The sequence below is a fragment of the Bolinopsis microptera genome, chromosome 4, assembly GCF_026151205.1.
Source record: "Bolinopsis microptera isolate Bmic1 chromosome 4, MBARI_Bmic_1.0, whole genome shotgun sequence".
Lineage (NCBI taxonomy): Eukaryota > Metazoa > Ctenophora > Tentaculata > Lobata > Bolinopsidae > Bolinopsis > Bolinopsis microptera.
This window is the reverse complement of record NC_087075.1, coordinates 377,289-397,765: the sequence shown is the minus strand read 5'-3', so window position 1 is coordinate 397,765 and position 20,477 is coordinate 377,289. Positions and strand designations below refer to the sequence as shown.

The 20,477-nt window shown below is 39.2% G+C and overlaps 2 protein-coding genes across 3 annotated transcripts in view; both read left to right on the top strand.

Moving 5' to 3' along the window:
- LOC134814108 (aspartate--tRNA ligase, cytoplasmic-like) overlaps positions 1–20,477 on the top strand; it is a 99,324-nt gene that overhangs the window by 76,393 nt on the left and 2,454 nt on the right. For both annotated transcript variants that reach the window (XM_063822141.1, XM_063822142.1), the window contains exons 2-7: positions 11,767–11,872; positions 13,737–13,845; positions 16,060–16,182; positions 16,388–16,538; positions 17,312–17,440; positions 20,304–20,455. In XM_063822141.1, the coding sequence (XP_063678211.1) occupies positions 11,767–11,872; positions 13,737–13,845; positions 16,060–16,182; positions 16,388–16,538; positions 17,312–17,440; positions 20,304–20,455 (770 nt within the window). The remainder of the gene's footprint in view (positions 1–11,766; positions 11,873–13,736; positions 13,846–16,059; positions 16,183–16,387; positions 16,539–17,311; positions 17,441–20,303; positions 20,456–20,477) is intronic.
- LOC134814109 (glyceraldehyde-3-phosphate dehydrogenase-like) overlaps positions 16,868–20,477 on the top strand; it is a 91,982-nt gene continuing 88,372 nt past the window's right edge. The window contains exon 1 of the mRNA XM_063822143.1: positions 16,868–16,871. The gene's annotated coding sequence lies outside the window, so the exon portion shown is untranslated. The remainder of the gene's footprint in view (positions 16,872–20,477) is intronic.

The following is a 20,477-nucleotide window of genomic DNA, read 5'->3' as shown; positions in this document are numbered from 1 at the left end:
CAATTAGTATTCCTTGGTCTAAAATGTAGTAGATTAGGACGATCTAACAATCATAAAACATCATTGGTTAAAAGGCAGGGATCTAACAGTAATATGGCAAGATTTGGTAAACTTTGTCACACTTAGAATACGATACATCTATTCCCACATCCAGAAACACGCCATCTTGCCAGGCAGCCTGGGAGGAAATTTTTTTTTGGGAGGAAAAACGGGAGAATAAGAGGAAATTTTTGAGAAGTTACTCCTAAATTTCGAAATATTTTTTTGGAATAAAGACAAATTAATTGAGGAAATTTTTGAAGAAAATTTTTCGATTGTATAAAAATCAAAGAGGAACATCCCGTCAGTTTTGGAACACAGTGAAATATTCTGATTGGAGAATGCAGATTGCTGTTGTGAAGTTACCAAATTTACGTGAGTACTTGATTCTTTTCAATCCCAGTTTATTGCTGTCCTACAAATTTCTTTAATGCCAAATGCCGTCTAAAACACCCTATTTCGCAAAAAATTTCTGGGGGCTGCGCCCCCTAGCCCCCGCCAAGGGGCTCCGCCAAAGGGCTCCGCCAAAGGGCTCCGCCAAGGGGCTCCGCCCCTGGACCCCGCTGGGGGCTGTGCCCCCAGACCCCTGCCACAGCTTGCTCGCTTCGCTCGCTGCGCAGCTGGATTGGACACGTCGACTCTCTTCGCTCGCCGACAGCCCCCCCCCCCCCCCCCCCCCAAACTTGCGAGCGAAGCGAGTGGGGCCACAGAATTTAGAAAAAAATTTGTTCAAACCTGTTGTTCAATTTGTTTAACATCTCTCTGGTTATTGGCAAATCCACTTCAATCCCCAATTTATACGAATCTAACCTCTCTTCTGGTTGCTTCCAACTCGTTTAAAGCCGAAGGCTCCGACCATGGACCAGGACCGCTTTTTTTGGGGCCAAATATTAAATACTAGTGACTCTAATGGCAGCTCTTCCAGCACCCCTATATTACTGATACTGGAGGTCAAATTTTATTGAGGCCCGTACAGGCCTAATATTAAATACGTAGTGACTCTATGCAGCTCTTCCAGCACCCCTAATTTTACTGATCTGGAGTCATATTTTATTGAGCCATAAAGGCTAATATTAATACTAGTGGACTCCTATGCAGCTCTTCCAGCACCCCTAATTTAACTGATCTGGAGGTCACATTTTAATTGAGCCAGTACAGGCAATATTATAATACTAGTGGACTCTATCAGCTCTTCCAGCGACCCCTAATTTTAACTGATCTGGAGGTCATATTTTATTGAGCCAGTACAGGATAATATTAAATACTAGTGACTCTATCAGCGCTTTCCAGCACCCCTAAATTTACTGATCTGGAGTCCACATTTATGAGCCAGTACAGGCTAATAATATATTCTATTGGGACTCTATGCAGCCTTCCAGCACCCCTAATTTTACTGATCTGGAGGTCAATTATATTGAGCAGTACAGGCTTAATATTAAATACTAGTGACTCTAATGCGCTCTTCCAGTCCAGCTCCCCCTAAATTTACTGACTGGAGGTCACATGTTATTGATTGAGCCATTACAGGCTAATAATAAATACTAGTGTAGACTCTATCAGCTCATCCAGCTCCCCTAAATTTAACTGAGCTGGAGGTCACCGTTTATTGAGCCAGGTACAGGCTAATATTAAATACTAGTGACTCTATGCAGCTCTCCAGCACCCCAAATTTACTGATCTGAAGTGTCAACTTTATTGAGCCAGTACAGGCGAATATTACATACTATTGACTCTATGCAGCGCTCCAGCACCCCTAATTTCCTACTGAAATCTGGAGGTTCACATTTTATTGAGCCAGTAACAGGCTAATATTAAAATACTAGTGGACTCTATGCAGCTCTTCCAGCACCCCTAAATTTTACTGATCTGGGTCATATTTTATTGAGCCAGTACAGACTAATATTAAATACTGTGGACTCTATTGCAGCTCTCCAGCACCCTTAATTTTACTGATCTGGAGGTCACATTTTATGAGCCAGACAGGCTAATATTATAAATACTAGTGGACTCTAATCAGCTCTTTCAGCACGCCCTAATTTTACTGATCTGGAGGCATATTTTATTGAGCCAGTACAGCTAATATTAAATACAGTGACTCTATGCAAATATCTTCCTCACTCTAACTTTAACTTGATCTGGAGGTCACATATATTGAGCCAGTACAGGCCTAATATTAAAAACTATGGTCTCTATGCAAGCTCTTCTCAGCACCCCTAATTTTACGATCTGGAGTCACATTTTATTGAGCCAGTACAGGCTAATATTAAATACTAGTGGACGCTATGCAGCTCTTCCAGCACCCCTATATTTACTGATCTGAGGTCAACCTTTTATTGAGCCAGTACGGCAATATTAATTACTAGTGGAACTCTAATGCAGCTCTTTCAGCACCCTAAAATTTACTGATCCTAGAGCACAATTTTATTTGAGCCGTACAGGGCTAATATTTAAATACTAGTGGACTCTATGCGCCTCTTCCAGCACCCCTAATTGTTACTGACTGGAGGTCACATTTTATTGAGCCAGTACAGGCTAATATTAAATACTAGTGGACTCTATGCCGCTCGTTCCAGCACCCCTAATTTTACTGATCTGGAGGTCAATTTTTTTGAGCCAGTACATGCTAATATTAAATACTAGTGGACTCTATGAAATTTTCCAGCACCCTTAAGTTTAAAAGACTGATCTGGAGGTCACATTTTATTGAGCAGTACAGGCTAATATTAAATTACAGTGGACTCTATGCATCTCTTCCAGCAACCCCTAATTTACTGATCTGAGGCTCATTTTATTGACCAGTACAGGCTAATATTAAATACATGGACGCTATGCAGCTCTTCCAGCACCCCTATATTTACTGATCGGAGGGCACTGTTTATTGAGCCAGTACAGGCAATATCCAAATACAGTTGACCTCTATGCAGCTCTTCGCAGCACCCCTAATTTTACTGATCTGGAGGTCATTAATTTTATTTGAGCCAGTACAGGCAATTTAAAAACATGTCTCTATGCAGCTCTTCCAGCACCCCTAATTTTACTGATCTGGAGGTCACATTTTAGTGAGCCATACAGGCTAATATTAAATACTACGTGGACTCTATGCAGCTCTTCCAGCCACCCCAAATTTTATACTGATCTGGAGTCACATTTTAATTGGCCAGTACAGCAATATTAATACTAGTGACTCTATGCAGCTCTTCCAGCACCCTAATTTTACTGATCTGGAGGTCACATTTTTTGAGCCATACCTTGCCAAATATTAAATACTAGTGGACTCTATGCAGCGTAGGCTCTTCCAGCACCGCCTAAATTTTCCTGATCTGGAGGTCACATTTATTGAGCCAGTACCGGCTAATATTAAATACTAGTGGACTCTATGCAGCTCTCCCAGCACCCTAATTTTACTGATCTGAGGTCACATTTATTGAGCCTGTAAAGGCTAATTTAAATACTATGGACACTATGCAGATCTGCCAGCACCCTTAATTTACTGATCTGGAGGTCCACATTTTATTGACCAGTACGGCCTAATATTAAATACTAGTGGACTTCTATGCAGCTTTTCTTCCAGCACCCCTAATTTTTACTGATCGGGAGTCACATTTTTATTGAGCCAGTACAGGCTAATATTAAATACTAATGGACTACTTATGCAGCTCTTCCGCACCTGAATTTTACTGATCTGGAGGCACATTTTATTGACCATACAGCTAATATTAAATACCTAGTGACATCTATGCAGCTCTTCCAGCACCCCTAATTTACTGATCGGAGGTCACATTTTATTGAGCCAGTAACCAGGCTAATATTAAATACTATGGACTCTATGCAGCTCTTCCAGCACCCCTAATTTAACAGGATCTGGATGGTCACATTTTAATTGAGCCAGTACAGGATAATTAAATACTAGTGGACTCTATGCACTTCTTCCAGGCACCCTTAAATTTACTGATCTGGAGGCACATTTTATTGAGCCAGTACCAGGCTAATATTACATACTAGTGGACTCTATGCAGCGCTTCCAGCACCCCTAAATTTACTGATCTGGAGTCACATTTATTGTGCCAGTACAGCTAATATTAAATGTTCACAGTTCTGATAATGATGAAATCAAAAGAATTGTTTAAAACTAGTGATGATGTTTATAGTCATTATTCCAACTAATCTAATCTAATCTGTGCTTTGCTGCAGGTGCTTGTCACATGCCTTATAGGCCCAGGATGTCTCAATTCCAAAAGGAATGTTTCCGGTGTGTGACATTTCTTGTACTGTGCCAGATCCTGGAGGAAGTCCATATTTGGATCCTTGGCTTCTATCAGACCTTCCGAATCAGCCCCACACTGGGGCAGTCTGGATCGCGCCACTGTTACTAGACTATAATCGTCAAAAAAAGATCTACAAAGTTGCTCCGAAATGATTATTGGATCAGATGCTCCCATACACGACTGTTGAGAATGAACAATTTCAACAGTTTTGTTGACGGTAAGATTGATTTGGGACGTTTTTAATAACTTAGCTCAATATAAAAACAACTTTTTCTAGGCTCGAGCTTGATGACTCCAGATTACAATTCCAATTGATTTCTTGTGATGATAAAATTGGATTGCTATTAAGTAAATTAGCAGCAGATTGACAATCTTGTTGTTGGATAATTATTTACAGATAAATTAAGATCATCTGACTTCCGGCTCATTCAGGTTTGACCAAGAAGTTTTGACACCTACCCTCAAGAAGGTGGGTGCGCACAAAACTGTTTCCTGAATAATATATAGAGACATTAAACTGAAGAATTTATTGACTGAAAGGAGCTGATTTACAGTCTGAGCTGTGATGTTTGGTTGTCAAAAAGCGCTGATTCCTATTGGGGGTCATAATACACTGTAACTACAAAGACTTCAAAGAAAGTATTGTACAGAGATGCCTTCCCTATAACCGAGCACATAACCGTAAGTGTCCTATCGTTTAATCTGAATAATTTAAAGCTCATATATATATCTAATTTGTGCGATTTCTAAACCCATGATCAAAGTTTCAAACTCAGAACTCAGGACGCCAATGCTATATAGATTGTAAAAATTCTACATACATGCTCATTTTCGATTTCATCAGAGAGCGCGTAGCTTTTGATAGTAGAAAATATAAACCGTTAGCTGCCCACAAGTTTTTCTAATACAAAATTAAATTAACGTGAACTCGTTAAAGAACAATGTGCCATTTGTACTGCAGGCATGGGGTCTGTCCGAAGAGAAACTTCGACTGCGTTATCAGCGACACTGCTCGAACATGAAAAAGGCTTGTCGCCTGGATCCTGTTTTTCTCCATCTACTGACTCTCCATCGTAAAGAATTCTGTTTTTCTCAAAGTGGAGTTAACCGCTTATCAAAAAAGAGCAAGAGGTCTTATCAAGGAGTTTAGAACCCCTGCAGGATGAGAATCACTACTTTTACCTTAGGTTTTCTGTTTGATATTTCATTGTCACATACTAATCAGATAATAACGGCTGATTCAAAATATTTTCTTACTGAAATGTACACATTAATAACGTTTGATTAAAATGTTGCCGTAGGTACATGTTCGTTGAGTGACATAATCTTGGCAAAACTATCATTGTTAAGTTGTTACTTACTTGCGTTTATCATTTCCTTAACTATCATATGTTAAACTATCCCGCACCTGCAGGTAAACGTCTACTGAATAAAATCAGCAGGTGAAGAGGCAACTCTCATCAGACCAGTTGCATGGACACGAGATGGAACATTATTACATGATGTTCCAGGCCTTTCAGAATAAAAAATAGCAATAACAATCACCGCTCAAAATGCAGGAGTTATCGTTTGCCTGCATCCTCAACGTCTGTTTACAAGCAGCTCTTTTGACTCATCTCTCATATTTCTTGAGTAGCACTAGTTAACATCAAGTTTAGAGAATCAATGTCCCTGAATGGTAACGGAACAAATCTTGTCCGATGGACCTCCGAATTCTAGACTTACTCTCAATGTACAGGCTAAGATTGATCAACATAATTTGCAGATGACTCCTCACGATTGGGATCTTCTGCCAAAGCATGAGGTACTGAAGCCATTCTACAACATCACCACAAAAGCGGCGGTAGGGGGACATGGTTTCTGTTCGGAGTATCCCCAAATATAAAGAACGGATTATAACGCTATCAGGAGCATATCCTCAAGTGAGTCGAAACTCTGAAACCCACGCTGCTCGAAATGTAAAAACCAAGGTATGTGATAGATGAACTTGCAAGTGACCCATGCAACAACCATGTACACAATGTGGTCCAATATTCATTTTTAACCTCCCGGTTTGTGCTACCGAAGCATTGATTCAGGCGTTATTTGGTCGCTCTGCCATGTCCGTTTTAGTTACTTTCAAAAACATCCTAATATAAAAGAAATATTTTGGGTATGGCAAAAACAAAGTCAACAATCATGATTGCCTGTAAAGTACTTTTACGTATCATCTAATGATCCTATTGTGACATAATATATTTCAGAGACGAAGAAATCCAAAGATATGCGCGATCTAATGAGAATGAGTTTTAGAAGAACCTTCGAATCTGAAATGGCGTCTCTCTACATATTGGAACGGGGGGGGGGGAGGGGGGAGAAAAGATGCTGCATTGTGATGAGCTTAGGATAGACATTAGACAACTCCGCACTAAACTTGGCTGTTACGCACTAACGTCAACACCGGACTCCACAATGGGATTATTGCCCTCTTAGAGAAGAATTTTGGGATGGAATTGCAAAGATTTATTTGGTGCCTTCACAGATAGACCTGCCATTTAAAAATTTAAGGGGTTCTGAGTCCTGAACTGTTCGAGAGAACGAATTGGTCCTCTCGCACCAAGGTGGATTATAATGCGTAGAGTTAGTTATATAAATCATATTTACTTACGCTTGATTTGAATATGAAGTATAAAAGCTCATTCGAGTTGTGTCTATGATAAAGCTTAGAAGGTAGCAATTTATTTTAAAGGATTAGATTTATTTAGTTTTGTTTTAGAACCATCTACTTCTGAGGTGCCCTGTCAAAATAAAAGGGTATAGGTTGTCCCGGCAAAAAGCCTTTCCTTAAATTATTAATGACGATCCTAAAGACGTAATTTGTCATGAACACTTCAGAAGAATTGAATGAAATAAAGGATATGCCCGCTGTAAACAATGTCCGGAGGAACCGTTATTGTAGCTTTTGCTCCTTTTTACGGTGTGAAGATGTTTTTACCATTGGTAAATTTCGAGTAACACGTTAACCCAATTCGGACACGCACTCTAGTTCGTCACTTACCATGTATTCGACAAACCCTGAGGTTCGACTCTGTCCGAACTAAAGTGCTCTATCTAGGAGACAAGTTCGATACGCACTAAAGTAGACCAAGGAGAAACTTTGACTGTCGGACAAACAGTTTTGAAATCTCCATATCCACAACGATCCTTTACGAGCTTGAAATCTATTCGTTTGTTAGTTTTCCACTTGTCCATGCTGTTCAATGATGTGTTTATATAATTTCTATAATCCATATCTATGGACATTTAATTGAAACCTCATACTGCCATTGTTAGTTATTCAATTGTAGGCCTGAACGGAGAAATAAAAGAGAAACGTGGTAACTCTTACTTTCCGTATTGTAGATCTAGATTGTAGATTATACAAGTGAAGTAGTTAGCTAATTTAGTGATTCACAACCCGGCGCGAGAACAAAGCGCCAGGAAATAAACATTTTTCGCGCAACTTTGTAAATTTACTTACGCCGCGCAGAGATGTTTCCTTCATGTTATCCATAATACTCCGGATATTTGGATACGAAACATGTATCAAGTTTTGAGCAAAAGCGAATTTACTATAAGCTTTTTATTACTATTCTATAGCTTATTATTACTATATATATTATATCCCCATTTTAATGACAGAACGTTATTTTTGAGTTTATCCAAATTTTATATTGTCAATTGTTGTGGCATAAAAAGTATTTTATAAATGTTCATGTCTTTTGAGAAATTTTGATTAGGTTTTTTAAATAGATCGTTGCTCTGTTAATAGTAAGCAACGATCTGGAGGGTTTGACAATCATCTCAGTATTAATGGTTCTCATCACTATATACACATAGTAAGTCATTTATATAGTACTCAGCAAATGGATGTAGGTCGCGCCGCGCACATTCACTGTCTGTGTTTAAAAATTTGGAGTATTGTAGCAAAATCGAGCGCTACTCTCAAACTCGTAAATCAGGTCATTTCGAAATGAAACAATACACTTTATGTCTTGCATAACCGTTTCGAGTGGAGATAGTATAGCTAGTGTTAGTATATTGGTAGCACAAGTGCTGAAGGGTACCTATTATTCCCTTAAATTTTTATTAATGATGCCCCTACAAGATCTATGACTTTTAAACAAGGACCCCCTACTAGCAATTAACACCCAAAGATTGCGGGCTCACTGACTACGGTTGTAAGCTAAAGTTTATATCGGAAATTTGGATGAGTAGATTACAGTGAGAAGGTATTTTTCCCCAAGTTCCTTGACTATATGATTCACATGAAATGCTTAAATGGTATGAAGCTTCAAGCTTTAAAAAACTGTCATACAATTTCAAGTTTAAGGCCAGAGGGGGGGGGGGGGGTAAGGGTCAAAAAATTCTAAACAAAATAGTATTTTCTAAATCGAATTTAATTTTTAATGACAAAAACATTGCCGCTATTCACGATATTTGTAGCTGATTAACTTTATTTTAAAATTAGGGTTAACCGATTTCACAAAATTGACCTATACAACATTGAGGTTAATAAAATTGAGGTTAATATTTTATTAACACGCATAATTTTTTGTTATTTCGTCAAGCAAATGTAAAACTCTAAATTTTTAGGTTCATAATGTCAGAAAAAGTATATCCAAACGTGATTAAATGAGGTACCTCGTCTTTTAGATATAGCGAGAATAGATCAAATGATAGAGTTATATTATTTTCACATCGTAAGTTTACGGTAATAACACATTTCTAAATAGATGACGTGGTAGATTGACTTCTTTATCTTGGGAAAATGAAAAAAAATGAGGTTTAACCAACACATTTGGTACCGTAGGGAATATACAACCGAATTCTTATTTATGTAATGCACCACAATATCGAAGTTGAGGTATCTATTGGTATCATCAATGCCTACACTATAAGCAACTGACAAAGGGTGATTCGAACTGACCATTTTTAGTAGAAGATTTTACCCGTAAAATGGCTAAAAAATGAGGTTAACCTCTCATCTTTTAATACCTGACTAATCAATTATATTTAACCTCAAAAACTTAATCGTTATACTGTGCAAATGGTTTACTAACATATAAAATTAACATATTGATAAACCCAATCCCAGTGTTTATATGGTCTAAAGCGAGTTAACAACAAATTTAAGTAGTTTATTGTTTACAGGAAGTCTTGGTTAACCTCATTTTTTACAAATACAAGGAAATTAACTAACTGAAAGTAGCTTAAAATCATTTAGGGGACGGCCAGGTCTGATCAAGCAAACAAGCAAACGTTATTAAAGTTTATAAAAAGTCCTATACTAACGAAACTGTGATACATTCCCGTGAATAATTTTCAATAATTTTGAAAACACTAAATTGCATCTATTCAAACACATTTTTTGACCCTTTCGAATCCTTAGTTGAGAAAAACCAGCCACCCCCTGATATGAGATTTGGTACATGGTTCCTTGGAAATTAGTCCTCATATATTATGTGACCATTTTTTTTATTGACTCGTTCCGAATTATGAGGTTTAAACCAGCGAAGGGTAGAGCATGAGTTATGTAACCACGCCTTTTTGCGCTCTCGTGAGTAGCAATTACAGCATTTAATACAAGATATCCTGGTTTCTAATGCCGATGTAATGGGAGCTAAGCGCTAATATTGGACGTTAAAATGTCCATAATTATCACATTGGGGTCAGGCTTCACGTTGTTCAGTTATTATGCCACACTCTATTTTTACGCTCTTACATGTAAGAATTACCACACTTATTTCAAGAAATCCAGGCTTCTAATTGTAGTTATTTATTTATTAATTATCAAACTTTACACAAATCCAAAGTAGTTACTAAGAACATCCTAAAGACCTGATAAGTCTACTTAAAAGTCTTGCAGAACTGAAAACTTACTATAAATGCAAAAAATGGAACTTAAAACTGAAATTATCAAAATCAAAAATTATGCAAAGAATTGAACTTAAAACTGAAATTATAGAACTAAACAAATTCAAAATAAATTTCTCCACAATTGGCGGTTCGAGGCTGAATACCTTAAGTCTGTCAAGTCGTCACTATTATTCAAATAAATATTTCTTTTATTCAAATCGTTTAAAATAGTTTTAAAAATATTACATTGATGTCTACCAATCCTACCCCTCATATTTGACATACAGGGTGGGCCAAAAGTCAGTACCCATACGTTGGCCTCAATAGCTCCGCCGTGTTTTATATTTGAGAGCTGTTGCTTTGCAGATGGTATACTGTACTTACTGGTTCAAGGATTCCGTCGTCAAAATTTGAAAATTCGAATATTTTAGACCACGCCCATTCAATATTAAAACACCTATATTGTTTTCTCTGAACATGCTGAACGCCTAATTTTTTCAGGGACGGTAGATTATCAAATGTTGCATATGATCTAAAAACATGAGGCAAAACGGATTAGAAATGACGAAGTTATCAAGCATTTTCTGTATCTCGTTAACAATATTGACTGGGTGATTATGTGACACCGTGACACGACACCTTAATTGGGCAATTCCCATAATGTTTAACGGGGTAGTTAACGGGGGCACCTTATCACGTGATTAGGTAAACCAATCACCTGATCACACGTAATGAATAAACTCGTTATGCTTCATATCTCGGTCATCTGAGAAGCTACAGTTCTAATTCTTTCAGGACAAACGTAATTCGAATGGCCAAACACAATTCAATAACATTTAGCTTGATCCGACTATCCAAACTATCAAATAAATGTGAAAATGAACCTCCATTTGAAAAAAATGAACGCGAATATTTTTCGAGTTGACAAATTCCTTGAACCAGCGGTGGTACTAAGTCATACCAGAAAGAAGTATTTAAATTGGGCACTCAGTGACTGAGCTATAAAGGCCAACGTATGGGTACTGACTTTTGGCCCACCCTGTACTATCAACAGCAAAATTTAGAGCTAGTTGTAGTAAGGAGTTCAACTAGGGCATTTACTTATTTATATTGTTAGAGCTCGCTTTATATTGTTAGAGCTCGCTTTATATTGTTAGAGCTCGCTTTATATTGTTAGAGCTCGCTTTATATTGTTAGAGCTCGCTTTATATTGTTAGAGCTCGCTTTATATTGTTAGAGCTCGCTTTATATTGTTAGAGCTCGCTTTATATTGTTAGAGCTCGCTTTATATTGTTAGAGCTCGCTTTATATTGTTAGAGCTCGCTTTATATTGTTAGAGCTCGCTTTATATTGTTAGAGCTCGCTTTATATTGTGACACTTCCTTATTATATCCCACTGCTGACTGCTTTAGTTTATAAGACATTAAGTGCTTTTTTTTCTTCTTGTTATCAGCTAAATTCAGAAATATTTACAAAAATTCCTCCCTCCCAACTCATACCACTATTATATTACTATAATGTTATACTAATTACTATAATGTTATACTAATATATTACTAATGTTATTAACTATTTTCACCTACAGCGATGGCAGATAACAGTGCGGAGGCTCCAGCTCTTAGCAAGAGTGCTGCTAAGAAGCTAGCAGCGAAACAAGCTAAGGAAGCCAAGAAGGCCGAAACTCAGGCTAGGTTTGTTAAATAGTCCCTGTTTTGAAGACAAATTCTGTTTCAGTCAGGAGGTGACCGGGACATGATTTCAGGCCTGACCGGGACCGGGACCGGGATACAAAATGTGACTTGACCGGGACCGGGACTGGGACTGGGATAGCTCAAAATTGCCAATCCCGGTACCGGGATTCCCGGTACCGGGAATTCCGGTCGATTACTGGTTAATTCATGATCATAATTTATTACTCAAACTTGTTTAGCAATTTTAAACATCGTTGTATTTGGCTCAGAGGATGTTTAAAGATGAAATTCACATTGAATGAAAGGAAAAACTTAAAATCACAGTGAATGAAATTATGTAAAAGATCCCTGTCAAATTCCCGGCAAATTTGTGTGATTGACCGGGACCGGGACCAAGAATCCCGAATTAACCGGGACCGGGACCGGGATCATAAATCAGCATTTGACCGGGACCGGGACCGGGATAGCTCAAAATTGCCAATCCCGGTCACCTCCTGGTTTCAGTAAAGAGTTTTTGAGAACAGTTAACATCTGACTTTCCATGTTTTTCTATTGCAGGTATTTTGCAAAAGGGTAAAAAAATTATTAATGTTACAAGCAGGAACCTATAGGGGGGGGGGGGGCAATGGCATTAAATGGCATAAATGGAGAATTACCCAAGGGTTTTTCCATTTTCTCCATAGAAAAAGTCGCCATTTTATGCCATTTTATGCCATTGCCCCCCCAGTAAACGACCGGGGGTAGGATTTGGCCGGGGCCGGGGCCGGGGCCGGGAATGTCCAAATTTTGCCGGGGCCGGGAATTGGCCGTTCTGGAATTTGGCCGGGGCCGGGGCCGTGAATTTAATAAATCCACGGCCAAGTTAGAACTTTTCAGGACTTAGGATCTGAAAAACAAAGGACTGCTCTTGAAAGTTGGCACTCTGGACATCATCCTTTCAAAATTGAAGATCCATTTTAAGATTTATATGAAAGTTTTAGGCCGATTTCGATCAAAAATTCCCGGCCAAATTCCCGGCAAAAATTGAAAATCGGCCGGGGCCGGGGCCGGGAAGAAATAGCTCCCCCGGTGCCGGGATTTCACGGCGCCGGGAATCCCGGTCGATTACTGTGCCCCCCAACCTATCTAACTACTGTATTTATTTATTTAATGATTTTTTCCGTTCACCCTTTTGTGAAAAGGCAATAGTGAAAGGTTACGAATGGAGGTTTTTGCAGAAAAACGTGGATTTTGGAGAACGAGATAGGTGGGTTTAAATATGTCGTGTGTCCTTCCTTACGTCCGTTACCATGACAACTAGCGCGCAGTGCAGCGCGCGAGTATTGCTTGCGGAGATGTGATGTATATAGCTAGCCTGTCAATCACAATGAATGCGCGGCGCGAGTGTATTTTAATGTATACTGTGCAATGTATAGTATTAGGTTATAAGCCCAATTTGTACGTGGCAAACTGGCATGCGTAGTATAGTGTACTGATGTGTATCAATATTATTATTATGAAGTGAGCTGATTGGAGATTATATTTATAGTTATAGTGAACGGAAATCTAGCGTCCGCCAAAACGAAACAACGGGCGCAATTCTTGTTAAACCACTTTTGGGTTCAAATTTCGGAACCTAATGCTCTTAATCCTTGGCCAATTTTTAATTTCTTCATACTGGTAAAAACGGTAAAAAGGCCATAAAAGCATTCGACCCAGTCAAAAAAGTTCCAATGGTATTATCTCTCACTTGAGGTCTGAACTTTCTCGTACTCTGGAGCTGAGTGAGTATTAGGATTACAATAGCGACTGTTAATTATAAATCAGACGTTCTCGAGTTATTAACACAAATCAACTTTGTTTGGACACCCTCTATGTAATGCAGGTTAAAAGCTGAAGCTGATGCACGCGATGCTGACGATTACAGTAAAGATAGATATGGGAAATTACCCACCTGTAACAGCCATGAAAAGACAGATCGCAAATGGACTGAGGTTAGTCGTCATGGTCACTTAGGTTGATTTTCATGGCTACTAAATCATTTTAAATTATCATCATTAATTGTTCGTCACTAATTTTACAAATTCCTTTTCTGCTCGTAACTAAATACTAGAACACTAAATCATGTCCTGTTTCAACGATGTGTATACCTTAATTATAGGTCGTAACTTACCGTTAACTCAATGTTTGCATAGGGGAGACCTCCGTACTTATTATATATAGCTCAGAACAAAATAATATATAAATAATGTGCGCAAGAGCATCTTCATAATTATAATATTATAACGAAATTTTACACGTTCTTTTGTGTAACCTTCTCAAAGAATCCCCCAAGTCCCACCAAGTAGAAGATGTATTGCTAATTGCTTAACATTACCATAAGGTGGCGCCTTATATTTGTATATTAGAGACCGGTGCACTATGAGTGCACTGTGCAGCGCACAATAGTCCTTAACCACGTGTTTTGCTGTACTGTAAACTAGAGTGCACTGTGCAGCGCACAATAGTCCTTAACCACGTGTTATGCAGTACTGTAAACTAGAGTGCATTGTTAAAATGATGCCCCCATATTACATTGTCTGCCTAATCAATCACCTGTTAACTAATGTTAGCTGCAAAGCATTGTTTGTATGCGAGAGAAGTATGTAAAAAGGGGCTGGGTAGACAATAAAGAGGAGAACATGGAGGAGTGTTGTAGGTACCACGTGATGCCCATATAAGGAGTGGAGGAGTGTTGAGGTGGTTTACTGGATATTGTGTTTTTAAGGTCTTCAAGTCCCAGCTGGCATGGTGTAGAATTAAAAACACACACAAAAAAGATGTTTTAGTTTTCAGTTATCCGTACTGGCGATTTCGAATCTTTATTATAGAGATAAGTTGTGTTCATCATTTTTTTCAAAAATGTTCAATGAAAGGTTACGAATGGAAGTTTTCGCAGAAAAAGAGGGATTTTGGAGAACGAGGTAGGTGGGTTTAGATATGTGGTCAGTCCATCCTTCCGTCCGTTACCATGACAACGAGAAATACAGGGGTTGCTTGCGGAGATGTGGTGCATAGCCTGTAGTCAGTGTATGCGCGTCGCGTATGTATCTTAATGTATTATGCGATACAATAAGCACAATTTGTACGTGTCACGTATGTCGGTATGTCGTATAGTGTACTGATGTGTATAGTGTATAGTGTACTGATGTGTATAGTGTATAGTGTACTGATGTGTATAGTGTATAGTGTACTGATGCAATGTGTATAGTGTATAGTGTACTGATGTGTATAGTGTATAGTGTACTGATGTGTATAGTGTATAGTGTACTGATGGGTATAGTGTATAGTGTACTGATGTGTATAGTGTATAGTGTACTGATGTGTATAGTGTATAGTGTACTGATGTGTATAGTGTATAGTGTACTGATGGGTATAGTGTATAGTGTACTGATGTGTATAGTGTATAGTGTACTGATGTGTATAGTGTATAGTGTACTGATGTGTATAGTGTATAGTGTACTGATGTGTATAGTGTATAGTGTACTGATGTGTATAGTGTATAGTGTACTGATGTGTATAGTGTATAGTGTACTGATGCAATGTGTATAGTGTATAGTGTACTGATGTGTATAGTGTATAGTGTACTGATGTGTATAGTTTATAGTGTACTGATGTGTATAGTGTATAGTGTACTGATGTGTATAGTGTACTGATGTGTATAGTGTATAGTGTACTGATGTGTATAGTGTATAGTGTACTGATGTGTATAGTGTATAGTGTACTGATGTGTATAGTGTATAGTGTACTGATGTGTATAAGAGTTGAGTAATGAGTATAGTTCACTTTTTGCTTCCAATTTCTTAAAATTACAGATGAAAGTTAAGTTCTACAGCAATTTTTACGGCAATTAAATTGAATCACAAGTGTTTTCCGTATCTTAACAGTTAAAACCATAAAATTATGAAGTGAACTGATCTGAGAGCTTGCAGTGAACGAAAATCTGGCGTCCCCCACAACAACAAAAACGGGCGCAATTCTTTTTAATTGTGTAGGTCGACATTTTTTTGGATTTAGGTTGAAGATTAAAGTAAAGACGTCATGTTTATTAAAACTATTTATCTGTTCAGGTATAGTATTAGAAAACTTAATTCATCTTTTTATTGTTTATTATTTAATTAAATGAGTTAAGATATGCTAATTAAATAATTAATTAATTAACTGCTCAGGTAGAGAACCTAAGTAAAGACATGGTGGACAGTGAGGTTCTGGTGAGAGCTAGAGTCCATCTCAGCAGACTAACCGGCAAGCAGTGTTTCGTTAAACTCCGACATCGTTACTTCTCTGTTCAGGTAAGCAGTGTTTCGTTAAACTCCGACATCGTTACTTCTCTGTTCAGGTACTGGTGTACAGTGGACACTACAGCTGTTAACTCTATAAACAATTCGTCAAGTAGTTTTTTAATGTGTTAATTTATAATTTATCACAGTTCATTATTTGTTATTAAATAGCCTATAAATTAGTTCCTCCCCACATTACCCAGCCCAACTCTCTCAGGCAGTGTTTGTTGTAGATGAAAAGACAAGTAAACAGATGTTAAAGTTTATTGGAGGATGTCCTAAGGAGAGTATAGTGGATGTAGTTGGAACATTGGTAACTGCTGATAATCCTGTTGAGAGCTGCTCCCAGAAACATATTGAGATTCAGGGTTAGTGGGACTAGTTAGTAGTTACTAGTTACGCAGTTATTTGTTCTGTACACTATTTTAGAAGATCAGCCTGGTTCATTGGTTCATCTGCATTGTTTTAGCTAACGTATTACTCTAGAAAACCTGTTAGATGATAACTAGATATTATGGGCTTGAAACGAAACGGTAAAAAATAAAAATCTTATTAGCTGATTAGCTGATGTCGTGTGGACAATAGTAGTAGTAATGTACATTACTACTAATACTACCATAATTTGTACAGGGTGTTTCAAAATTCTTGCAAGGATAACTTTTTATCCATTTGTGTAAACTTGATTCTGTAAACATTTATTGGTACTTTTAAGGTTTAATGGCTACTAAACACCCAACCAGGAACTGCCCTGAATAAGTTATCTTATTTGCTTCCTATATGGATGTAAATGCAAATTAAGATCCAAGATATTAATAATCAGCTATCATATTAATTTATTCAGGATCGGCCCAAAACCTAGAGAGTTAAAAAGTTATCCTTGCAAGAATTTTGAAACACCCTGTACAAATTATGGTAGTATTAGTAGTAATGTACATTACTACTACTATTGTCCACACGACATCAGCTATGGTAATTTAGTGTATAGTCATAGACTGTGATGGTAATTTAGATCGAGTTTCGACCGGCCGTAAAAATACAAATTTAAACTGGCAGACTTGACCGGTAAACAGAAAACCAGGACGGTTCAAATTGGGTAGGCTTCCAAGTTGCGACAAAGTGAAAAACAAGATGATGTTTTCAGGTAGCACGTTTAACGTGGTGTCGGAAGCAGTGCCACAGTTACCGCTACAGATAGACGACGCATCGCGCCCACTTGCTGAGGACGGACCTGTAGTCAACCAGGACACCAGACTCAATAACAGGATCCTGGGTAAGTTACTAAGTTTTGGTACTCTATTTACTCACACAGCAGGGATATATATTTTCATTCGTCCAGTTTTTTCGATTTACTGGGATGGATTTATTCCCCTAATCATGGGCTTTTAACAATTCGGAATATTCTCACTGCACTCTGCAATGGGGGGGGGGGGGGGGGGGGGGGGGGGGGCAATGGCATAAAATGGCATAAATGGATAATTACTCAAGGGTTTTTCCATTTTCTCCATAGAAAAAGTTTCCATTTTATGCCATTTAAAAACTTAAAAATTTTGTTTTAAACCCAATTTTTTACAAAATTTTGACCTTAAAGGAAGAAATAACTTAAACACAATATTCATCTAGAATCTAAATATCATTTCGAACACCAAAAAGATATGTTTTGCCCTTTTATCGTATTTCGACCTTCAACAATTTTCCAGTATAAATTTTGTAAAAATTGTTTAAAATAATTTGTTTTTCAAATATCATAATTTTGGTACAAAACGTGGTTCTTTTGCGATAGTCAAAACGCGACAACTAGCACTGGATGGCGACAACTAGCGCTATCCAGCGCTAGTTGTCGCCATCCAGCGCTAGTTGTCGCTATCCAGCGCTGGATAACGCTGGCCAGCGCAAAATATATATGTTCGATAATTGTCGCTATCCAGCGCTAGTTGTCGCCATCCAGCGCTAGTTGTCGCCATCCAGCGCTAGTTGTCGCTATCCAGCGCTAGTTGTCGCTGGCTATGCGACACTGTCGCACGCGATAGTTTGCGATGGCCAGCGCAACTGGCCATCGCAGAAAACAGTTCGATAACTAGCGCTGGATAGCGACAACTAGCGCTGGATAGCGACAACTAGCGCTGGCCAGCGCTGGCCAGCGCTAAGCGATAGCCAGCGCTGGCCATCGATATCCAGCGCAAAATTTTTGCGCTATTACTCGTCAGCTAGCGCTGGCCAGCGCTAGTTGTCGCTATCCAGCGCTAGCCAGCGCTAGTTGTCGCTATCCAGCGCTAGCCAGCGTTAGCCAGCGCTAGCCAGCGGTAACCAGCGCTAGCCAGCGCAATGTATCAAAATCATATACTTGCGATATTACTCGGATGATGATTAATCACTTTACACTTGACTGTCACGTGCCTTTTTTAACCCATTCTCTGACTCTAGCTGGTTCTGAACGACTTTTCGAAACCCCAACCCTCTAATCTGATCCCAACCCTAACCCTAACCCAATCCTTAACAAAAACATATGCTGAAACCCTAACAATAACGAGAAATTAGGCTAACTTCCTTATACGGTCATATCACGTGATCGATACATGTACAGTTTTTCGCCAATATCTCGTCAGGAGAGCATTTTAACCCTATGTCATGGGCCCATGGGGGTTGATTCGGAATTAGCGTCCGAAAATACATCGATTGAAGTTGGACACAACCATCGGGGGCCCTTTTAGAACAATCTCGAAGATCGACTGTAGAGTGATTTAGCACGCTCGATATTAGTATTACTCGTCAGCCAGCACTGGCCAGCGCAATATAGTTGCGATATTACTCGTCAGCTAGCGCTGGCCAGCGCTGGCTAGCGCTGGTTAGCGCTGGCTAGCGCTGGTTAGCGCTGGTTAGCGCTGGTTAGCGCTGGCTAGCGCTGGCCAGCGCTGGTTAGCGCTAGCTGACGAGTAATAGCGCAAAATTTTTGCGCTGGATATCGATGGCCAGCGCTGGCCAGCGCTGGCTATCGCTTAGCGCTGGCCAGCGCTAGTTGTCGCTATCCAGCGCTAGTTGTCGCTATCCAGCGCTAGTTATCGAACTGTTTTCTGCGATGGCCAGTTGCGCTGGCCATCGCAAACTATCGCGTGCGACAGTGTCGCATAGCCAGCGACAACTAGCGCTGGATAGCGACAACTAGCGCTGGATGGCGACAACTAGCGCTGAATGGCGACAACTAGCGCTGGATAGCGACAATTATCGAACATATATATTTTGCGCTGGCCAGCGTTATCCAGCGCTGGATAGCGACAACTAGCGCTGGATGGCGACAACTAGCGCTGGATAGCGCTAGTTGTCGCCATCCAGCGCTAGTTGTCGCGTTTTGACTATCGCAAAAGAACCCAAAACGTTTGCCTTTCCAAGCTGAAAACAATCCTGTAAAAATATTTCCGAGATTTATAAGTTTTCACGTTTTCTATCCCGGTTTCGAAGTCCCCACATCACCCTCGATATACTTTCTTGGAGTCGAGGCTTCCCCTTTGTAATGCAATCTCGAAGGGCAGGCCTCTTCTATGCAATACGAGCTCGGAAGCGGGGAGTCTGCCTTTAGAAGTACGTATCGAGGATGACTCGGACCAAAAATTTTGAAGTTTTCTAAGTACAAAATGTTACTCTGATCATTATGAGCCGAAAATATTTTTCGGGACCTAGCCCTCGAGACTTTTTCCTGAAAATTAATGAAATTTCTGATTGATATCCGGCCAAGCACCTTCTTAACTACTTACTATCTAGCCGGATATTCGATCGATTTATAAATTATTTCACTATCAGAGTGAAAATGAATGGAATTTGAATTGCAAAATAGTCGAATTGATCTTGGCCTTTAGTAGCCTGGTATGAGTCTCATGTAGCCTGGTATGCGAAAATAAACATGTTAGAGTGTCCAAGTAAGCTGCCACATACGTAATTCGATGATCAAAATTCATGGCATAAAATGGAGAATTACTCAGGGTTTCTTCATTTTCTCCATATAAAAAGTCATTTTATGCCATTTTATGCTATTTTATGCCATCGACCCCCCCCCCCCTCTGTAGTAAGAACTCACATACTACATTTTCATACTACAACCCCCCCCCCCCCTACAACGTAACTATGACAATGACAACCCCCAGATCTGAGAACGCCAGCTAACCAGGCCATATTCCGTATTGGTCACGGAGTGGCAGCCTTGTTCAGGGAATACCTGACTAGTGTTGGTTTCACTGAGATTCACACACCCAAGATAATATCCGCTGCTAGTGAGGGTGGCGCTAATGTTTTCCAGGTCTAGTACTATGTTTACAGTA